The sequence below is a fragment of the Coregonus clupeaformis genome, chromosome 19 (assembly GCF_020615455.1).
Source record: "Coregonus clupeaformis isolate EN_2021a chromosome 19, ASM2061545v1, whole genome shotgun sequence".
Lineage (NCBI taxonomy): Eukaryota > Metazoa > Chordata > Actinopteri > Salmoniformes > Salmonidae > Coregonus > Coregonus clupeaformis.
In genome coordinates this window covers 7,450,835-7,472,731 of record NC_059210.1, presented here as the reverse complement: position 1 = coordinate 7,472,731, position 21,897 = coordinate 7,450,835, and the positions used below count along the sequence as shown (strand labels likewise).

General features: G+C 50.1%; 1 protein-coding gene across 1 annotated transcript in view; it reads right to left on the bottom strand.

Moving 5' to 3' along the window:
* The window catches only part of LOC121531548 (reelin-like), a 97,049-nt gene that overhangs the window by 68,695 nt on the left and 6,457 nt on the right, over nt 1–21,897 (bottom strand). The window contains exons 6-16 of the mRNA XM_045205196.1: nt 21,120–21,360; nt 20,686–20,837; nt 18,822–18,973; nt 16,755–16,870; nt 15,413–15,621; nt 13,478–13,606; nt 3,318–3,427; nt 3,066–3,132; nt 2,362–2,466; nt 1,981–2,109; nt 727–888 (exon numbers count right to left, since the gene is read on the bottom strand). Of these exons, the coding sequence (XP_045061131.1) occupies nt 727–888; nt 1,981–2,109; nt 2,362–2,466; nt 3,066–3,132; nt 3,318–3,427; nt 13,478–13,606; nt 15,413–15,621; nt 16,755–16,870; nt 18,822–18,973; nt 20,686–20,837; nt 21,120–21,360 (1,572 nt within the window). The remainder of the gene's footprint in view (nt 1–726; nt 889–1,980; nt 2,110–2,361; nt 2,467–3,065; nt 3,133–3,317; nt 3,428–13,477; nt 13,607–15,412; nt 15,622–16,754; nt 16,871–18,821; nt 18,974–20,685; nt 20,838–21,119; nt 21,361–21,897) is intronic.

The following is a 21,897-nucleotide window of genomic DNA, read 5'->3' as shown; positions in this document are numbered from 1 at the left end:
GAGGATTGGGGAGGGAGAAGGGGATGGAGAGAGGGAGAAATGAAGGGATGAAGGGGGAGAAAGAGAAAGGAGATAATGGCAGGTGGAGGGAGGGAGGATGGAGGAGAGGGAGAAGGAGAGGGAGAAGGAGAGGGAGAAGGAGAGGGAGAGGGAGAGGGGTGGAGAGAGGGAGAGAGGGATAGAGAGGGAGAGGGTAGAGCGGGAGAGAGAGGGAGAGGGTGGGGTGGAGAGAGAGAGAGGGAGAGGGAGAGAGAGAGAGGGAGAGAGGGATAGAGAGGGAGAGAGAGGAAGAGGGATAGAGATGGAGAGGGAGAGGGAGAGAGAGGGAGAGAGAGAGGGAGAGAGGGAGAGGGAGAGGGTAGAGAGGGAGAGGGAGAGGGAGAGAGATGGATCAATGTTCTCTAAATAACCCAAGCAGTCCAGCTGGAATGAGTCACATTAGCAAGGCTCTGACTGACTCAGGCTGGGTCTGGATGACCTCCTCTCAGCAGACACACCTCTATCCTTGACACTTTGCCTCCAGCCTTCTGCACCCTGATGAAGAGCACCCTGATGGTGGCCCAGGCCCTGCTCTGTGTATGTGTGTGTGTGTAGAGACAACAATAAATGAGTCAATGGGTCCCTGTAGTTTACATATCTGTCTCTCCCACACCATCTGGCCTCCATGAAGAGAGGACATGTGTGTGTTAACAGCATTACAGACCCCCCCCCCTCCCCCCTCAGTACCTGGGTTCATGGAAGCCTTGGTAAGCGTAGTGTTGTAGCAGGGTCCAGGTGATGCCGTTGTCTGAGGAGTAATGCAGCAGGACTCCCTCTCCTGATTGGTCAGGGGCAGGGCAGGAACTCAGGATGCTACGACTGCCAAGACGCAGAGTGAACTGGAGGTACCTGGAGGGAGGAGGTGTGAGGAGGGAGGGAGGGGGAGGGGGGAGGAGGGGGGAGGGGGTGTGTGTAAAGGGCAAGGTTGGGAATAGAGAGAGAGAAAAAGAGAGAGAGAAAGAGAGGTGTGTAAGTTGGGAATATAAGGACAGAGAGAGAGGGGTGGATGGAGGGAGGGAGGAGAGGGAGGGGAGGAAGGGGTCAGACAAATAGACACGGATGGAGGGAGGGGAGGAGGGAGGGAGGGGAGGAGGGAGGAGGGAGGCAGGGAGGGAGGGAGGGAGGGAGGGGGGTGGCAGAATGATAGATGAGATGATTAAACAAATGAGGACAAAATTAGATAGAGGAGAAGGATGAGAGGAAAAGTCGGGAGGTAAAGAGAGAGACAGAGAGAGAGAGAGAGAGAGAGAGAGAGAGAGAGAGAGAGAGAGAGAGAGAGAGAGAGAGAGAGACAGAGAGAGAGAAAGAGAGAGAGAGAGAGAGAGAGAGAGAGAGAGAGAGAGAGAGAGAGAGACAGAGAGAGAGAGACAGAGAGAGAGAGAGAGAGAGAGAGAGTTAGACACATTTAGAGCCATGTTTACACCTTCAGCTCATATTGTGTCAGTGAGAGTTGACATGTTAGCATTTAGGGAAGAGATGATAGCACCCAGAGAGCTGCAGTACATACAACCTGCCCTCAGTGACACACTCAGCCCCCAGCTCCCTCTGTCCTTGGCTCTGGCTCAGTCACCTGCCCAGTTTCCTCTGACAGGCAGGTGATCACTCAATCAGAGAGGAAACTGGTATTAAATATGGCCGTCAGGTGGCACACAGGGAGCCGCAGCAGGCATAATCAATCTAACACAGAAGCCATCTCATCTCTCTCGCTCCCTCTGTCTTTCTTTGCCCTCATCTCTCCTGTCATCCGCAGTCCCCATCCATCTCCGACCCAAGGGATGTGTGACAGAGGAGGTAGGAGTGACTGTTTGGAACAGCGGTATCAATCAGAGATGAGGACCCATACTGAGAAGATGAGATGATGAGCCATGATCTCACTGGAATAAAGTTAAACTGTCAAACACTGAAAATCAAGCCATAGTCAAAGATGTGTGTGTACTCTACCTGGCCTGTGAGCTGTCGAGCGGTGCGGTCACCAGGTGTCGTCTGCTGTCCCTGTTGAAGACCAGAGCCTTGCCGCTGGCCAGAACCCCGCAGCCAAAACTAACCTCCGCTCCCCTCAGAGAGGAGAAGCTGTGAGAGGAGGAGAGCAAGAAAGAGTTCTGTTCAGAAGGGCCTATCAGCTGGCACTACAGAGAGTCTAGTAAAGAGATCTGTTTAGAAGGGCCTATCAGATGGCACTACAGAGAGTCTAGTAAAGAGATCTGTTTAGAAGGGCCTATCAGATGGCACTACAGAGAGTCTGGTAAAGCCACATAGAATGCAGAAACCCCGGCCAAAACCCCAAAGAGCAGACACAATGGTTAACATCAAACATGTGTGTACCTGTGATAGGAGGAGAGTCTGGGACTGGAGAAGCCCTCTGACAGGAAGGCAGGGAATGTCTGGGAGGCCAGCTCACACGCTGGACCACTAAACCCTGGGTCACACCTACAGGAGGAGAGGAGGACGGGAGGACAAGGAGGGAGGGAGGAGAGGGGGAGAGAGGGCGAGGGGGAGGAGCACAGGTGGGAGGAGGGGAGAGAGAGGAGGAAGGGAGTGAGGGGAGCGAGGAGGGGAAGGAGAAGAGATGGAGAGGGGGAGGAGGGGGAGGGAAGTGGAAGTGGAAGGGAGGGAGGGGGAGAGCGAGGAGGGGGAGGATAACAATTTGGGAGAAAGAAAAAGAGATTATGAGGGAAGGAGGTGGAAATTAGACAGAAAGAGAAAATAAATAAATATAAGAGGAGCAAAGTAGAGAGAGAGAGAGAGAGAGAGAGAGAGAGAGAGAGAGAGAGAGAGAGAGAGAGAGAGAGAGAGAGAGAGAGAGAGAGAGAGAGAGAGAGAGAGAGAGAGAGAGAGAGAGAGAGAGGGGAGGTACCCATATGGACAAAACATTTATTCTCATAAATGAATCATAGAAATAAAATGATTTGATGACGATATATAACGATATTAGCTGGAAGGCTTTTGATGAATGAGCATCACTGAGAATGAGAATAATTCATTCAAGATATGATATCGTTAATTATTTAATTAAGATCTGTTCTTACTTGCAGCCGGTACGGGAGCAGTGTCCTCTTCCAGAGCAGAAACGAAGGCAGGACGGACCGATGTACACTGGACAGACACACAGAATACAGAGAGATTAGTAATGAACTACTCGGACCAAAATAGAATACCTTTGAAAGATGGGAATTTGATTATCTTTGCATTTTTAGTAAGTGAATATCTGAGGGGAATTGAACCAACAAACTTGAAGGTCGCTAGTCCCACGCTCTTTACAGGACCACCACTGTTCTCACCATTGTCTATAGCCCACATGTTGCCAGCTCCCATGCCACCCTGTCTCCAGCGGAACTGAGTGTTGTCAGTCAGGGCAGCGTTGGGTAAGGGGATGGAGATCCTCGTCCAGCTAGAGATAGAGACATAGAGGGACATACAACAGTCAGACAGTACGCTCTTAGAAAAAAGGGTTCCAAAAGGGGTTCTTTGCGGAGGGATAGGGTTCTACCAAGAACCATTTTGATCAGAAGAACCCATTTTGGAAGACAAGGGTTCATTTGTAAGGCAAAGGATTCTACCTAGAACCTTTAACATCCTAAGAATCGTTTTTCGAAGAAAGGGTTCTTTGATTATTTTTTGGAAGGCAAGAAGCGTTCTACATAGAACCATATACAGTTGAAGTCGGAGGTTTACATACACTTAGGTTATATATTGCTATCATATAATTAATATCATAATACATTTTGGTCATTCAGTCGTCTGAGGACACAACACAGGAAAAAAAGATCATATTAATTTAATTACTGTGCTTGCTTCAGCAAGACCACTTTATCCAAAACCAAACAAAATCTACCAGTTCTATACTCACTGCCTTGAGGGAGCTTCAGCAAGACCATTGTAGATATTCAATATACAGTTGAAGTCGGAAGTTTACATACACTTAGGTTGGAGTTATTAAAACTTGTTTTTCAACCACTCCACAAATTTCTTGATAACAAACTATGGTTTTGGCAAGTCGGTTAGGATATCTACTTTGTGCATGACACAAGTAATTTTTCCAACAATTGTTTACAGACAGATTTTTTCACTTATAATTCACTGTATCACAATTCCAGTGGGTCAGAAGTTTACATCAACTAGGTTGACTGTGCCTTTAAACAGCTTGGAAAATTCCAGAAAATGATGCCATGGCTTTAGAAGCTTCTGATAGGCTAATTGACATCATTTGTCACGCCCTGGCTCTGGGGACTCTAGTATGTTGAGCCAGGGTGTGAGTTTTCATTTGTTTATGTTCTAGTTGTTGTAATTCTATGTTGGCCAGGGTGGCTCCCAATCAGAGACGGCTGTAGCTCGTTGTCTCTGATTGGGAGTCATACTTAGGTAGCCGTTAGGCATTCATCATTTGTGGTTTCTTGTTCTTATTTGGTTTGTGTTCAACCGTAGACATCACGTTATCGTCTGTTGTTTTGATCGTGTGATCATTTTCTAAATAAATATGTTCACCTTCAACGCTGCGCATTGGTCCTCCTCCTTAGACGAGTGTGACAGAAGAAACCACCAGAACTGGACCAAGCAGCCTAGTGAGGAGCAGAGTGGGTGGACTTGGGAACAGTGGAGGAAGAGCTTCAACTGGGTCAAGCCGAATGAGGAGCTGAATGGCGGAGATTGGAAGCAGAAGAGCGAGAGTTGGGCGAGAATTATAGAGGCCTGGCCCACGGGGAAGAGAGACTCCCAGAATTTTTTTAGGGGGGGGCTCACGACGTCGGGGCAGCAGGAGGCCGCGATAGAGTGGCCCAGCGGGTTGCCAGAGGAGGCCGCCAGGTTACGGGGGCCACTGGTCGAAGAGGGGATGGAAGGTGGAGAGGCACGGCGAGAGGTACTGGGGTGTGTTACCAGTCCGGTCCGGCCCGTTCCAGATCCCGGTGTAGGCCAGTGGTGTGTGTCCCCAGTACGGTCCGGTCTGTTCCTGCTCCCCGCACCAAGTCAGTGGTGCGCCGTCAGCCCGCTCGGCCCGCTTCCTGCCCCCGCACCAAGTCAGTGGTGCTGTCCAGCTCCTGTCCGGCCCGTCCTGCTCTCCGCACCAAGTCTGTGGTGCGCGTCCGCCAGCCCAGTCCGGCCCATCCAGCTCCCCGCACCAAGTCAGTGGTGCGCCTGCCAGCCCGGTCCGGCCCGCTCCTGCTCCCCGCACCAAGTCAGTGGTGCGTTGTCAAGCCCGCTCGATCCGCTCCTGCTCCCCACCAAGCCAGTGGTGTGCGTCGTAGTCCGCACGGCCCGTGCCTGTTCCACCGGTGGCGGGTCCGCACCGGTCAGGTCTGCGTCACGCCGGAGCTAGAGCAATCCGCTCCACCAGTGTTCAGTTCAGCTCTGGTCAGCAGGGCCAGACCGACCAGGGGGTACTTTGGGGGTTAGAGAAGGAGTGGGGGTCATGTCCGGAGCCGGATCCGCCGCCGAGGCGGAGTGCCCACCCGGTCCCTCCCCTGTTGTATGGGATGGCGCGGTCGGAGTCCGCGCCTTTAGGGGGTACTGTCACGCCCTGGCTCTGGGGACTCTAGTATGTTGAGCCAGGGTGTGAGTTTTCATTTGTTTATGTTCTAGTTGTTGTAATTCTATGTTGGCCAGGTGGCTCCCAATCAGAGACGGCTGTAGCTCGTTGTCTCTGATTGGGAGTCAACTTAGGTAGCCGTTAGGCATTCATCATTTGTGGTTTCTTGTTCTTATTTGGTTTGTGTTCAACCGTAGACATCACGTTATCGTCTGTTGTTTTGATCGTGTGATCATTTTCTAAATAAATATGTTCACCTTCAACGCTGCGCATTGGTCCTCCTCCTTAGACGAGCGTGACATCATTTGAGTCAATTGGAGGTGTACCTGTGGATGTATTTCAAGCCCTACCTTCAAACTCAGTGCCTCTTTGCTTGACATCATGGGAAAATCAAAAGAAATCAGCCAAGACCTCAGAAAAAAATTTGTAGACCTCCACAAGTCTGGTTCATCCTTGGGAGCAATTTCCAAATGCCTGAAGGTACCACGTTCATTTGTACAAACAATAGTACGCAAGTATAAACACCATGGGACCATGCAGCCATCATACCGCTCAGGAAGGAGACACGTTCTGTCTCCTAGAGATGAACGTACTTTGGTGCAAAAAGTGCAAATCAATCCCAGAACAACAGCAAAGGATCTTGTGAAGATGCTGGAGGAAACAGGTACAAAAGTATCTATATCCACAGTAAAACAAGTCCTATATCGACATAACCTGAAAGGCCACTCAGCAAGGAAGAAGCCACTGCTCCAAAACCACCAGAAAAAAGCCAAACTACGGTTTGCAACTGCACATGGGGACAAAGATTGAACTTTTTGGAGAAATGTCCTCTGGTCTGATGAAACAAAAATACTGTTTATGTTTGGAGGAAAAAGGGGAATGCTTGCAAGCCGAAGAACACCATCCCAACCGTGAAGAACGGGGGTGGCAGCATCATGCTGGGAGGTGATTTGCTGCAGGAGGGACTGGTGCACTTCACAAAATAGATGGCATCATGAGGAAGGAACATTTTGTGGATATATTGAAACAACATCTCAAGACATCAGTCAGGAAGTTAAAGCTTGGTCACAAATGGGTCTTCCAAATGGACAATGACCCCAAGCATACTTCCAAAGTTGTGGCAAAATGGCTTAAGGACAACAAAGTCAAGGTATTGGAGTGGCCATCACAAAGCCCTGACCTCAATCCTACAGAAAATTTGTGGGCAGAACTGAAAGCGTGTGCGAGAGCAAGGAGGCCTACAAATCTGACTCAGTTACACCAGCTCTGTCAGGAGGAATGGGCCAAAATTCACCCAACTTATTGTGGGAAGCTTGTGGAAGGCTACCCGAAACGTTTGACCCAAGTTAAACAATTTAAAGGCAATGCTACCAAATACAAATTGAGTGTATGTAAACTTCTGACCCACAGGGAATGAGAGAAATAAAAGCTGAAATAAATAATTCTCTCTACTATTATTCAGACATTTCACATTCTTAAAATAAAGTGGTGATCCTAACTGACCTAAGACAGGGAATTAAATGTCAGGAATTGTGAAAAACTGAGTTTAAATGTATTTGGCTAAGGTATATTTAAACTTCTGACTTCAACTGTATAATATTTCCCAGCATGCAGGGAGATTTTCAGAATTGTTTGTTTTACTGTAATATCTGTGTTTTTGCATGTACATTGATTACATTTTATGCTACACGAAGATAAATAAGCTACAGTTTTCTAAACTAATCCAATCAGATAGATTTATAGCACCCTTTACTGAGATGGTTGTTCCAGTTCAGATGATTGAGGTAGTCTCAGTATTCAATCTTCCCTACCCTGGCAGTTATTATGAATGCAGGTTGTGAGTGATTAACAATTCCACTTGTTGGATATCCTAACGCTGACTGGATTCCAATAGGAATCACACATCACTTTGCAAGCCAGCATAATGTGACTTGCAGGCATGACGTGGCCTGTGAACCAGCAGATTCCTGACACCACTGGGTATAACTAGGCCCTCAAAGAAGGGCTGTATGATATACAGTACCAATGCCAAGAGTGTGCAAAGCCGTCATCAAGGCAAAGGGTGGCTACTTTGAAGAAATATATTTTGATTTGTTTAACACATTTCTGGTTACTGTCACGGTTTACTAAGCCAGAACCCAGAAGCAGACCAGGACAAGGTAAATTGAAACAAAGGTGAGTGTTTATTTAATAGATCCACGAGTGAGGCTGAATAATCCAGGGAACAGAGCGGGTGGCGTGGATGGGTTGTTGAGGGTGCAGTGGTAGGTCCAGTAATGGCTCGGCAGCCGCCCTCATCAGGCAGAGGTTGGGTGAAGGTTCCGGGTGAGTGATGTTCATGGCTACCGATCCGGCAGGGAATGGATGTTAGGACAGAGCCTAAGAAGGGTGATGATCAGGACCAGGTGTGACAGATTGCTGATGGGATGCAGGTGCGGAAATCAATAGAGCTCCCGCCTAGCAACGTTGCCGGCGGCAACCAGGCAGGGAGCGTTCCAGAACCCTCGGGGAAACTGGAGATCCCGAGCAGAAAAACTAATACACAGACGGAACCGACTCAGACTGCCGGAATCGTTACAGTACCCCCTCCGACAACGCCACCGGGCGGATTCCCGGAGCGCCAGGATGGAGGCGGTGAAGTCACGAATGAGGTCAGCATCTAGGATCTGTCGCCGCGAATCCAACTCCTCTCTTCAGGACCATACCCTCCCAGTCCACGAGATACTGGAAACCCCGGCCCGCCGTCTGGAATCCATGATCGTCGCACCGTGTAGGCAGGACCACCTCCGATCATCCGAGGAGGAGGAGGGGAGCGGAGGAGGCAACAGAGGACTGAGGAGAACAGGCTTGAGGCAGGAGACATGAAAGGTGGGGATGGACTCTGAGCGTCCTCGGTAGTTTGAGTCGAACTGCCACCGGATTGACTCACCTTCTCCACCACAAACGGACCAATGAACTTCGGCAACAACTTCCTAGCCTCAGTCCGTAAGGAAGATCCCGTGTAGCCAACCAGACCCTATCTCCCGATGGTATAGGTGGGAGCGGGGATCCGCGACGATTCGCCTGGAGCTGATACCGGTCCGAAACTCTAAGGAGTGCCTTTCTGGCCCGATGCCAGGTCCGGTGGCAACGACGAATATGGGCCTGAACAGAGGGCACTGAGAGCTCCTTCTCCTGAGAAGGGAACAAAGGGAGGTTGGTAGCCATACAGGCACTGGAAGGGAGACATCCCAGTGGCAGATGTAGGGAGAGTATTGTGGGCATACTCAACCCAAGGCAACTGAGAGAGACCCAGGAGGTGGGGTTGGAGGAGACAAGGCAGCAAGCGTGGATTCCATCTTCTGGTTGGCTCTCTCCGCCTGACCATTAGATTGGGGGTGAAACCCAGATGTGAGCTGACTGTAGCTCAATGGCCAAACAGAAGGACTTCCAGACAGCAGAGGTAAACTGAGGGCCACGGTCGGGAAAATCGATATCACTGGGCAAACCGTGGACCCTGAAAAAACCTCCCTAACCAGGATCTCGGACGTCTCCGAGGCAGAGGGAAGCTTGGCACAGGGCACAAAGTGGGCGAACTTGCTGAATCTGTCCACGATAGTCAGAACGACCGTGTTTCCCTCAGAAGCCGGCAACCCAGTGACAAAGTCCAGGGGCCAGATGCACCATGGTCGCCGGGGGAATAGGAAGGGGGTGAAGTAGTCCAGAGCTGGGCCGATTGGTACTCTTATTCTGCGCACACACTGGACAGGCAGCAACATAACCCCGAGTATCTCGGCCATGGCAGGCCACCAAAAACGTCTGCGAAGAAACGCCATCGTCTCGAGCCACGCCAGGGTGACAAGCCATCACCTCCTCCTCAATCTTCCACCTAACTGCTCCCACCATGCAGTCCCGGGGAGAATTGTCTCGGTCTTGGACCCACTCTCCTCCGTCTTGGAGAACATCCGGGACAAGGCGCCCGCCTTGCCGTTCTTAGATCCAGGTCGGAACGTCAGGGAAAAATTGAATCGATCCGAAAACTACGCCCACCTGGCCTGACGGGAGTTGAGACGTCTAGCCGAATTGCACGTAAGCAAGATTCTTGTGGTCAGTCCAGACAATAAACGGTTGCTCCGCCCCCTCCAACCAGTGGCGCCACTCCTCCAAGGCAAGTTTCACCGCGAGAAGCTCCCGGTTACCCACATCGTAATTCCTCTCCGCAGGCGAAAGGCGCGAGAGTAGTAGGCGCAGGGATGGAGTTTACTGTCCGTGGAGCATCGCTGCGACAGGATGGCGCCAACTCCCACATCAGACGCCGCGTCCACTTCAACGACGTAACTGACGGGCCGTGTCCGGTTAGAGAGAATCGGTGCGTTGGTGAATCGCCTTCAAATCCAGAAACGCTCGATCCGCCTCCGATTCCACTTGAAGATCCTGATACTGGAAGTCAAGGCAGTTAACGGAGCGCCACACGGCTGTAATCCCGGATGAATCTGCGGTAGAAATTCGCAAACCCCAAAAATCTCTGGAGCTGCAATCTCGTACCGGCTGGGCCCATTCCAGAACCGCTCTAACCTTCTCCTGGTCCATCCTAATCTCTCCCCTGGGAGATGATGTACCCAGAAAGGGATGTCGTGTGGGCGTGAAACTCGCACTTCTCGGCCTTCACGAACAGGCGATTCTCCAACAATCGCTGCAGAACCTGCCGGACATGCTGGACGTGGTCGGGAAGGTTCCTTCGAGAAGATCAGAATGTCATCCAGGTAAACAAACACAAAGAGACCGATCATATCTCTCAGGACGTCGTTCACCATACTCTGGAATACCGCTGGAGCATTGGTCAGTCCAAACGGCATCACCTGATACCGGGCGACCCATCGGGTGTATTGAAACCCGTCAACCACTCGTTCCCCCTCTCTGATCCGGACCATGTGATACGCGCGTAGGTCTAGCTTAGTGAACACCGTAGCACCCTGTAAGTGAGTCAAGGCAGAACTCATCAAGGGCAGGGGGATACTTGTTCCTGACCGTGATGTCATTCAACCCCCGATAATCAATACACGGTCGAAGAGAGCCATCCTTCTTACCCACAAAGAAGAATCCTGCCCCCCAGGGGATGACGAGGGACGAACGAGACCAGCAGCTAGGGACTCCTTGATGTAGGTCTCCAAAGCCTCACGTTCAGGTCGGGAGATACTGTATAACCTTCCCTTGGGGTAGACAGCTCCAGGGAACAGGTTGATGGCACAATCATATGGTCGGTGGGGAGGGGAGTGACAGAGCCTTCTGCTTACTGAACACTTCCCCCAAATCGTGATATGTCTCGGGAACCAGGGACAAATCTGGGGGTTTAGCCTCAATCACCTGACTGGGAACCGAATGGGGACAGGCAGTCTTGAGACAGTTAGCATGACAATCAAGGCTCCAACTCGTTACCTTGCCCGCCACCCAATCGAACGTGGGATTGTGTTCCTTCAGCCAGGGGTATCCAAGGACCAGAGGAACATGGGAAGACGGCAGAATGAAGAATGAAATCATCTCGAATGATTCCCCCGACAACAGCATCTTAACCGGTTCAGTCCTCATCGTGATACGTTGCAGACTACTGCCGTTCAGAGTGGTCGCTTCAATGGCTTCCGGCAATTGCTCCTTGGAAAGCCCCAGCTGTTCCACCAACTTCGGCATCAAGAAAGCTTCCATCGGCACCTGAATCGATAAAAGCGTTAATCGCTAAGCTCTGATTCCTGTTCATAAGGGTAGCCGGAAACGGGTCTGACAGAGGTATTGAGAGGTCGAAACTGGCTCGCTAAAAGTCCTCCCAACTTTAGCGAGCGCGCAGTTTGACGACCGCCGGGAACAGGTGGCGAGGTAATTCCCGAACCACCACAGTAGAGGCAACGGTTAGTCCCACGTCTGAGTTGGCGTTCCTCCTTGGTTAACCCGTGCCGCCCTACTTGCATTGGTTCAGAATCGGGAGACAGGACCTCTCCACTAATCCTGTGGTGGACGATGATCGACGTATTCTGGTCCAATCCCCGACCCGACTGGAACCTGAGAAGCTGATCGATTGGACGGAACCCATTGCTTCTCCCTCCTTCGCTCTTGGACTCGATTATCCACCCGAATAGACAAGGCTACCAAGCTGTCCAGGTCACTAGGCTCCGGATAGGAGATCAACTCATCCTTGAGCTGCTCCGACAGACCCTGGTAAAAGGCCGCTTGCAGAGACTCCTCATTCCACCCACTCTCCACAGCCAACGTCTTGAACTCGATCACGAAGTCGGCCACGCTAGCAGTTCCTTGGTGAAGCGAAAACAGGCGCCTAGCTGCGTCCCTCCTCGGACGGAATGGTCAAGAGCTTCCTCATCTCGGCCGTGAACCCCCTGGTAGCGAAGCCATGCAGGGGTCTTGTCGTTCCCAAACGGCTGAAGCCCACTCCAGCGCTCGAACCACGCAGTAACTCAATCACAAAGGCTATCCTAGCCTTGTCTGTGGCATAAGAGTAGGGCTGTAGATCGAACACTAACCCACACTGCATAAGGAAAGAACGGCATCTTCCCAGCTCCCCCTCATATTTATCCCGTCGGAACCTTGGGCTCACGGAAGGACACAGCTCCAGAAGCGGCAGGCGAGATGGGTGAAACCGGTAGTGGATCCTCCACCGAAACTTGCGCTGGTTCTGGACCTCCGTCAGACCGGTAGAAAGGTTCACTGCCAACGCGATCTCCTGTAGCTCCGTGCTATGATGGCCCAACATCTTCTCCCTGATGGGTAATGGCATGGCGAATAGAGTCCAGGTCCGCTGGGTTCATTACTGGTCGGATCGTTCTGTCACGGTTTACTAAGCCAGAACCCAGAAGCAGACCAGGACAAGGTAAATTGAAACAAAGGTGAGTGTTTATTTAATAGATCCACGAGTGAGGCTGAATAATCCAGGAACAGAGCGGGTGGCGTGGATGGGTTGTTGAGGTGCAGTGGTAGGTCCAGTAATGGCTCGGCAGCCGCCGACCATCAGGCAGAGGTTGGGTGAAGGTTCCGGGTGAGTGATGTTCATGGCTAACGATCCGGCAGGGAATGGATGTTAGGACAGAGCCTAAGAAGGGTGATGATCAGGACCAGGTGTGCAGATTGCAATGGGATGCAGGTGCGGAAATCAATAGAGCTCCCGCCTAGCAACGTTGCCCGGCAACCAGGCAGGGAGCGTTCCAGAACCCTCGGGAAACTGGAGATCCCGAGCAGAAAAACTAATACACAGACGGAACCGACTCAGACTGCCGGAATCGTTACAGTTACTACATATTTCCATGTGTGTTATTTCATAGTTTTGATATCTTCACTATTATTCTACAATGTAGAAAATAGTCAAATTAAAGAAAAACCCTTGAATTAGTAGGTGTGTCCAAACTTTGGACTGGTACTGTATGTAATGTGTTGTCATAAATAATAACATTTTAAAGGCTAATAATGCTGGTGGAACCGTTCATAGAGGGTTCTAGGAAGAACCCTCCAAAGACAATAGGGTTCTCGGTAGAACCATTCATAGACGGTTCTAGGAAAAAGCTTTAGATAATAAAATGGTTATTGGTAGAACCCTTCATAGAGGGTTTTAGGTAGAACCATATACAGGCGGTTCTTTGAAGAATCCTTCATAGAGGGTTTTAGGTAGAACCCTCTGCAAAGGGTTCTGCCCAGCACCAAAAAGGTTTCCCCTATGGGGACAAACTGAAGAACCCTGTATGGTTCTACTTAGCAACTTTTTTTCTAAAAGTGCATATCCAGCAAAACACTACTCGCACGCACACACACACACACACACACACACACACACACACACACACACACACACACACACACACACACACACACACACACACACACACACACACACATACACACGCACACACACACACACACACAGACAGACACACATGTCCCTACCCGCTGTAGTTGTCAGAGGAGTAGATGGTGCTGTGTGGTAGGTGGGGGCCAGCACACAAGTCTGGGAGACACTCTGTGTGAAGCAGGGACCAGGAACGACCGTGATTGGTGGAAAACTCCAGATTCACACTAACAAAGACAGAGGAATACACGTTTCTATGACACCTTACACATCTGATCTGCATGCAATTATAAATAAGGGGGAAGAATTGTAAGAATTGAGGAAGAGGGGGAAGAATTGTCAGTTTTGCGAAAGTATATTATTTAGCAAATCTGTGCGATTAGCATATACAGTGAGGGAAAAAAGTATTTGATCCCCTGCTGATTTTGTACGTTTGCCCACTGACAAAGAAATGATCAGTCTATAATTTTAATGGTAGGTTTATTTGAACAGTGAGAGACAGAATAACAACATAAAAATCCAGAAAAACACTTGTCAAAAATGTTATAAATTGATTTGCATTTTAATGAGGGAAATAAGTATTTGACCCCCTCTCAATCAGAAAGATTTCTGGCTCCCAGGTGTCTTTTATACAGGTAACCAGCTGAGATTAGGAGCACACTCTTAAAGGGAGTGCTCCTAATCTCAGCTTGTTACCTGTATAAAATACACCTGTCCACAGAAGCAATCAATCAATCAGATTCCAAACTCTCCACCATGGCCAAGACCAAAGAGCTCTCCAAGGATGTCAGGGACAAGATTGTAGACCTACACAAGGCTGGAATGGGCTACAAGACCATCGCCAAGCAGCTTGGTGAGAAGGTGACAACAGTTGGTGTGATTATTCGCAAATGGAAGAAACACAAAAGAACTGTCAATCTCCCTCGGCCTGGGCTACATACAAGATCTCACCTCGTGTAGTTGCAATGATCATGAGAACGGTGAGAATCAGCCCAGAACTACACGGGAGGATCTTGTCAATGATCTCAAGGCAGCTGGGACCATAGTCACCAAGAAAACAATTGGTAACACACTACGCCGTGAAGGACTGAAATCCTGCAGCGCCCGCAAGGTCCCCCTGCTCAAGAAAGCACATATACAGGGCCGTCTGAAGTTTGCCAATGAACATCTGAATGATTCAGAGGAGAACTGGGTGAAAGCATTGTGGTCAGATGAGACCAAAATTGAGCTATTTGGCATCAACTCAACTCGCCGTGTTTGGAGGAGGAGGAATGCTGCCTATGACCCCAAGAACACCATCCCCACCGTCAAACATGGAGGTGGAAACATTATGCTTTGGGGGTGTTTTTCTGCTAAGGGGACAGGACAACTTCACCGCATCAAAGGGACGATGGACGGGGCCATGTACCGTCAAATCTTGGGTGAGAACCTCCTTCCCTCAGCCAGGGCATTGAAAATGGGTCGTGGATGGGTATTCCAGCATGACAATGACCCAAAACACACGGCCAAGGCAACAAAGGAGTGGCTCAAAAAGAGCACATTAAGGTCCTGGAGTGGCCTAGCCAGTCTCCAGATCTTACTCCCATAGAAAATCTGTGGAGGGAGCTGAAGGTTTGAGTTGCCAAACATCAGCCTCGAAACCTTAATGACTTGGAGAAGATCTGCAAAGAGGAGTGGAACAAAATCCCTCCTGAGATGTGTGCAAACCTGGTGGCCAACTACAAGAAACGTCTGACCTCTGTGATTGCCAACAAGGGTTTTGCCACCAAGTACTATGTCATGTTTTGCAGAGGGGTCAAATACTTATTTCCCTCATTAAAATGCAAATCAATTTATAACATTTTTGACATGCGTTTTTCTGGATGTTTTTGTTGTTATTCTGTCTCTCACTGTTCAAATAAACCTACCATTAAAATTATAGACTGATCATTTCCTTGTCAGTGGGCAAACGTACAAAATCAGCAGGGGATCAAATACTTTTTCCCCTCACTGTAGAAAAGGCCATTGAGTACAGTAGTACAGCAGTATTCTACCTGTTGGCAGGCTGGTAGGATCCACAGCCCAGGTTGATGGAGAACTGGGCCACGTGAGTGTGTGTGGCAGGCAGAACGGGCAGCAGCTGCATGAAGTCTACGGCCCAGACATGACGGCTGGCACCACCGTGTGCCCGCTGCTCCAGACAGAACTGGGTGACGGGAGTCTGGAGTGCTGTAGGAAGGGCTACTGATACTACTGATGGACTCTGGGGGAGGAGAGGGGGAGGAGAGGAGAGGGAGGGAGGGGGAGGAGGAGGAGGAGGAGAGGGGAGGGGAGAGGAGGAGGAGGAGGAGAGGGAGGAGGGAGGGGGAGGAGAGGAGAGGAGGGAGGGGGAGGAGAGGAGAGGGGGAGGGGGAGGAGAGGGGGGAGGGAGAGGGGGAGGAGGGAGAGGGAGGGGGGAGGAGAGCAGAGGAGGGAGGGGGAGGAGGGGAGAGGGGAGGAGAGGGGGAGGAGGGAGAGGGGAGGAGGGAGAGGGAGGGGGGAGGAGAGGTAGAAGGGAGAGGGGAGGCAGGGGGAGGAGAGAGAGGGGGAAGAGGGAGGAGAGGGGGAGGAGGGAGAGGGAGGGAGAGGAGAGGGGAGGAGGGAGGAGAGGGGGAGGAGGGAGAGGGGGAGGAAGGAGGGAGAGGGAGGAGAGGGGGGAGGTGGAGGAAGAGGAGGAGGAGGGAGGAGGAGAGGGGGAGGATAGAGAGGGGGAGGAGGGAGGAGAGGGGGAGGGGGAGGAGGGAGGAGGGAGGAGGGAGGAGGGAGGAGGGGAGAGGGAGGAGAGAGGAGGGGAGAGGAGGGAGGGGAGAGGAGGAGAAGGGAAGGAGAGGGGGGGAGGATGGAGAGGGGGAGGAGGGGAGAGGATTGATATGGGGGAAAGATGGAGAGAGAATGGGAGAGGAATTAACAGAGTTGGCTGGATCAACATATTTTACATTCAGCTAGCTAAACATCAACAGTACAGTTAGAGTTAGAATTAGAGTTAGTTCATACTATAGAGCAGGTCTGTGTAGTGTAGAGGATAGAGCAGGTCTGTGTAGTGTAGAGGATAGAGCAGGTCTGTGTAGTGTAGAGGATAGAGCAGGTCTGTGTAGTGTAGAGGATAGAGCAGGTCTATATAGTGTAGAGGATAGAGCAGGTCTGTGTGTGTGTGTTTGGTCTCACCCTGTAGGAGGAGTATGGCAGGGTGTGTGTGTGTGTGTGTGTGTGTGTGTGTGTGTGTGTTTGGTCTCACCCTGTAGGAGGAGTATGGCAGGGTGTGTGTGTGTGTGTGTGTGTGTGTGTGTGTGTGTGTGTGTGTGTGTGTGTGTGTGTGTGTGTGTGTGTGTGTGTGTGTGTGTGTGTGTTTGGTCTCACCCTGTAGGAGGAGTATGGCAGGGTGTCCAACAGCACGTGGTCTCTCCTCCCCTCTGACCTCCCAAACAAGATGACATCATTCTCATGGGACTCTCCTGGGTCACACTCTCCTCCACCTGCAGGAAAACACACAGACAGTCTAATATCAGACAGTCAGGAAAGTGTTTGGTTGGAAAAAGACTAACAGCTAATAGAAAGGAGAACAAGCCTCTTTCTCCATTGACTCCTAGTCCCTCCCCTTCATCTGCACTGATCCACTGACTTAATATCTCTCCTCTCCTAGTCCCTCCCCTTCATCTGCACTGATCCACTGACTTAATATCTCTCCTCTCCTAGTCCCTCCCCTTCATCTGCACTGATCCACTGACTTAATGTCTCTCCTCTCCTAGTCCCTCCCCTTCATCTGCACTGAAACACTGACTTAATATCTGTCCTCTCCTAGTCCCTCCCCTTCATCTGCACTGATCCACTGATTTAATATCTGTCCTCTCCTAGTCCCTCCCCTTCATCTGCACTGACCCACTGACTTAATATCTGTCCTCTCCTAGTCCCTCCCCTTCATCTGCACTGATCCACTGACTTAATATCTCTCCTCTCCTAGTCCCTCCCCTTCATCTGCACTGACCCACTGACTTAATATCTGTCCTCTCCTAGTCCCTCCCCTTCATCTGCACTGATCCACTGACTTAATATCTCTCCTCTCCTAGTCCCTCCCCTTCATCTGCACTGACCCACTGACTTAATATCTGTCCTCTCCTAGTCCCTCCCCTTCATCTGCACTGATCCACTGACTTAATATCTTTCCTCTCCTAGTCCCTCCCCTTCATCTGCACTGATCCACTGACTTAATATCTCTCCTCTCCTAGTCCCTCCCCTTCATCTGCACTGATCCACTGACTTAATATCTGTCCTCTGCTAGTCCCTCCCCTTCCACTGACTTAATATCTCTCCTCTCCTAGTCCCTCCCCTTCATCTGCACTGATCCACTGACTTAATATCTGTCCTCTGCTAGTCCCTCCCCTTCATCTGCACTGATCCACTGACTTAATATCTCTCCTCTCCTAGTCCCTCCCCTTCATCTGCTTTGATCCACTGACTTAATGTCTCTCCTCTCCTAGTCCCTTCCCTTTCATCTGCACTGTGGTCCTCTGTAGCTCAGCTGGTAGAGCACGGCGCTTGTAACGCCAAGGTAGTGGGTTCGATCCCCGGGACCACCCATACACAAACCCAAAAAAATTATGCACGCATGACTGTAAGTCGCTTTGGATAAAAGCGTCTGCTAAATGGCATATTATATTATTATATCCACTGACTTAATGTCTCTCTTCTCCTAGTCCCTCCCCTTCATCTGCACTGATCCACTGATTTAATGTCTCTCCTCTCCTAGTCCCTCCCCTTCATCTGCACTGATCCATTTCCTTAATATCTGTCCTCTCCTAGTCCCTCCCCTTCATCTGCACTGACCCACTGACTTAATATATGTCCTCTCCTAGTCCCTCCCCTTCATCTGCACTGATCCACTGTCTTAATATATGTCCTCTCCAAGTCCCTCCCCTTCATCTGCACTGATCCACTGACTTAATGTCTCTCCTCTCCAAGTCCCTCCCCTTCATCTGCACTGATCCATTTCCTTAATATCTGTCCTCTCCAAGTCCCTCCCCTTCATCTGCACTGATCCACTGACTTAATATCTGTCCTCTCCTAGTCCCTCCCCTTCATCTGCACTGATCCACTGACTTAATGTCTCTCCTCTCCAAGTCCCTCCCCTTCATCTGCACTGATCCATTTCCTTAATATCTGTCCTCTCCAAGTCCCTCCCCTTCATCTGCACTGATCCACTGACTTAATGTCTCTCCTCTCCAAGTCCCTCCCCTTCATCTGCACTGATCCATTTCCTTAATATCTGTCCTCTGCTAGTCCCTCCTCTTCATCTGCACTGATTGGACTTGACAGTTAAAAACAATATGGTGGAAGCTCATCAGTTCTTTAAGGTCAGTGCAATGAAGGAAATGAGGGGAGAAGGTATTTTTAAACAATTGGGAAATAGTCTGTTGGTGGTAACCTTACCCATGGTGAAGTAGAAACGGATATTTCCGAAGGAGGTGGTATCCAGGTAGGGAGTACAGATCTTCCTCTCTCCATCCTTCTCAAACACCAAGGCCATGCCTGACTCTATCTCCCCACACTGGGTTCCATACACTGCCCCCTCGATGTCCCAGCTATAAACACACACACACACACACACACACACACACACACACACACACACACACACACACACACACACACACACACACACACACACACACACACACACACACACACACACACACACACACACACACACACACACACACACACACACAGAAAGAGAGAGAGAGCGAAAGAGAGAGAGAAAGGTTACATTAATACTCCCCCTCTCCCCCCCTCCCTCTCCCCCCCTCTCTCCTCCTTGCTCCTAATCGGTGTATATATATCAGGGTATTCATTAGGAGGTATCTATATTCCTCCTCTCAATTCAATTCAATTTCAATTCAATTTCAATTCAATTTCAATTCAATTTCAATTCAATTTCAATTCAATTTCAATTCAATTTATGGGCTTCATTGGCATGGGAAACATGTGTTAACATTGCCAAAGCAAGTGAAGTAGATAGTAAACAAAAGTGAAATAAACAATAGAAATTAACAGTAAACATTACACTCAGAAGTTCCAAAAGAATAAAGACATTTCAAATGTCATATTATGTCTATATACAGTGCTGTAACAATGTGCAAATAGTTAAAGTCCAAATGGGAAAATAAATAAACACAAATATGGGTTGTATTTACAATTGTGTTTGTTCTTCCCTGGTTGCCCTTTTCTTGTGGTAACAGGTCACAAATATTGCTGCTGTGATGGCACACTGTGGTATTTCACCCAGTAGATATGGGAGTTCATCAAAATTGGGTTTGTTTTCTAATTCTTTGTTGATCTGTGTGATCTGTGGGAAATATGTATCTCTTATGTGGTCATACATTTGGCAGGAGGTTAGGAAGTGCAGCTCAGTTTCCACCTCATTTTGTGGGCAGTGTGCACATAGCCTGTCTTCTCTTGAGAGCCAGGTCTGCCTACGGTCTGCCTACGGTCTGCCTACAGTCTGCCTACGGTCTGCCTCTGGCTGCCTCTGGCTGCCTCTTCCTAATGTCTCCTCATTACCACGACTACATCAGGGTATTCATTAGGAGGTACAGTGAGGGAAAAAAGTATTTGATCCCCTGCTGATTTTGTACGTTTGCCCACTGACAAAGACATGATCAGTCTGTACTTTTAATGGTAGGTTTATTTGAACAGTGAGAGACAGAATAACAACAAAAAAATCCAGGAAAACGCATGTCAAAAATGTTATAAATTGATTTGCATTTTATCGCTCAGTTTCAACTGACATAGACAGGTCCCTTGACCTCAATACATGACAGAGGACATATGACGACATAGAGCCCTGACCTCAATACATGACAGAGGACATATGACCGCATAGAGCCCTGACCTCAATACATGACAGAGGACATATGACGGAATAGAGCCCTGACCTCAATACATGACAGAGGACATATGACAGAATAGAGACCCACTAAAGCCTCTTATTTCTCTTCACTGCACTCTCTCCTCTTTGGCTGAAGTATGACACACAACATGACGAGTTGACAGGTTTCAACTGACATAGACATGACAGATGATGGGAATGACACAGGCTTTAGTGAGTGACATCCACACACCTGACAGACACGCTACAGCTACACACAGAGATCTCCGTTTCTCTCCTCTCATGGCTGACGTGAAACACAACTCATATATATCCACATATAAGGAAAGATATAGCAAGGGAGAGAGAAAGAGAGATGGAGATGATGATGATGATGATGATGATGGCGACATCACAATGACTCACTTGGTGGGCGGGCTTTCAAAGTCCTCCTCCCAGTAGCTCCGCCCCTCCTCTCGGTGGAGGTCGATGTCTCGGGTGGAGGCGAAGGTGTGGCCCACACCTTCCTCGTTGTTGCCATGGAAATACAGGGCGTTGCCCTCTGACTGACAGGCATGCTGGGAAAGAAGGAAGTCACACGGCATTAATATAGATAAGAATATAACAGGGTTATACCCTATTACTGTACAGATGATTACAGTATAGAATATAACATGGTCAGAACGCATGCGTTTTTTTTGTGACCACGTAACCTGACCGGTAAAAACTCCTGGCCCTAGTTATAGCAACAGTAGCTTGGTGAGGGTGATGCGATCACCTTGGTAACTCACCTAAAAACCCTGGTTTGCAAACCTGCCATTAAACCCTGAAGAATAGAAGGAGGAAGAAGAATATGGTACCTTGACGGTGGCTCCGGGAAAGAAGAGCCAGTTGGCTGTGTCTGGGGGGTCCAGGTTATCCTGCATCAGGGGGGGTCTGTGAGCGGTGTTGACCAGCAGTATGTTATCCAGGCCCCAGCACGACTCATAGCCCTCGGGCCCCTGGGGGGCCTCCTGGGACCACCGTACACGTACCCCATCCCCCCTGGAGCGCACCGGCAGGGGCAGGAGATGGACTACTGTACTGCTGTTGGTAGGAGCTCTGTGGGGGGGAAAGGAAAGACAGGGTAAGTGTGTGCTGGTGTGGGGAGGTGTTGGTGGTGGGGAGGTGTTGGTGGTGGGGAGGTGGTGGTGGGGAGGTGGTGGTGGTGGGGAGGGGTTGGTGGTGGGGAGGTGCTGGTGGTGGGGAGGTGTTGGTGGTGGGGGAGGTGGTGGTGGTGGGGGAGGTGTTGGTGGTGGGGAGGTGTTGGTGGTGGGAGGTGTTGGTGGTGGGGAGGTGTTGGTGGTGGGGAGGTGTTGGTGTGTGGGGTGCTGGTGGTGTGAGGTGTTGGTGGTGGGGAGGTGTTGGTGGTGGGGAGGTGTTGGTGGTGGGGAGGTGTTGGTGTGTGTGTGCTGGTGGTGGGGAGGTGTTGGTGGTGGGGAGGTGTTGGTGGTGGGGAGGTGTTGGTGTGTGTGTGTGTGTGTGTGTGTGTGTGTGTGTGTGTTTATACTAAAGCAGAACATGAAATGAACATGCTGCTGGGAGTTAAGAATGGAGAGAGAGAGAGCGAGGGAGAGAGAGGGGGAGGAAGGGGAGAGA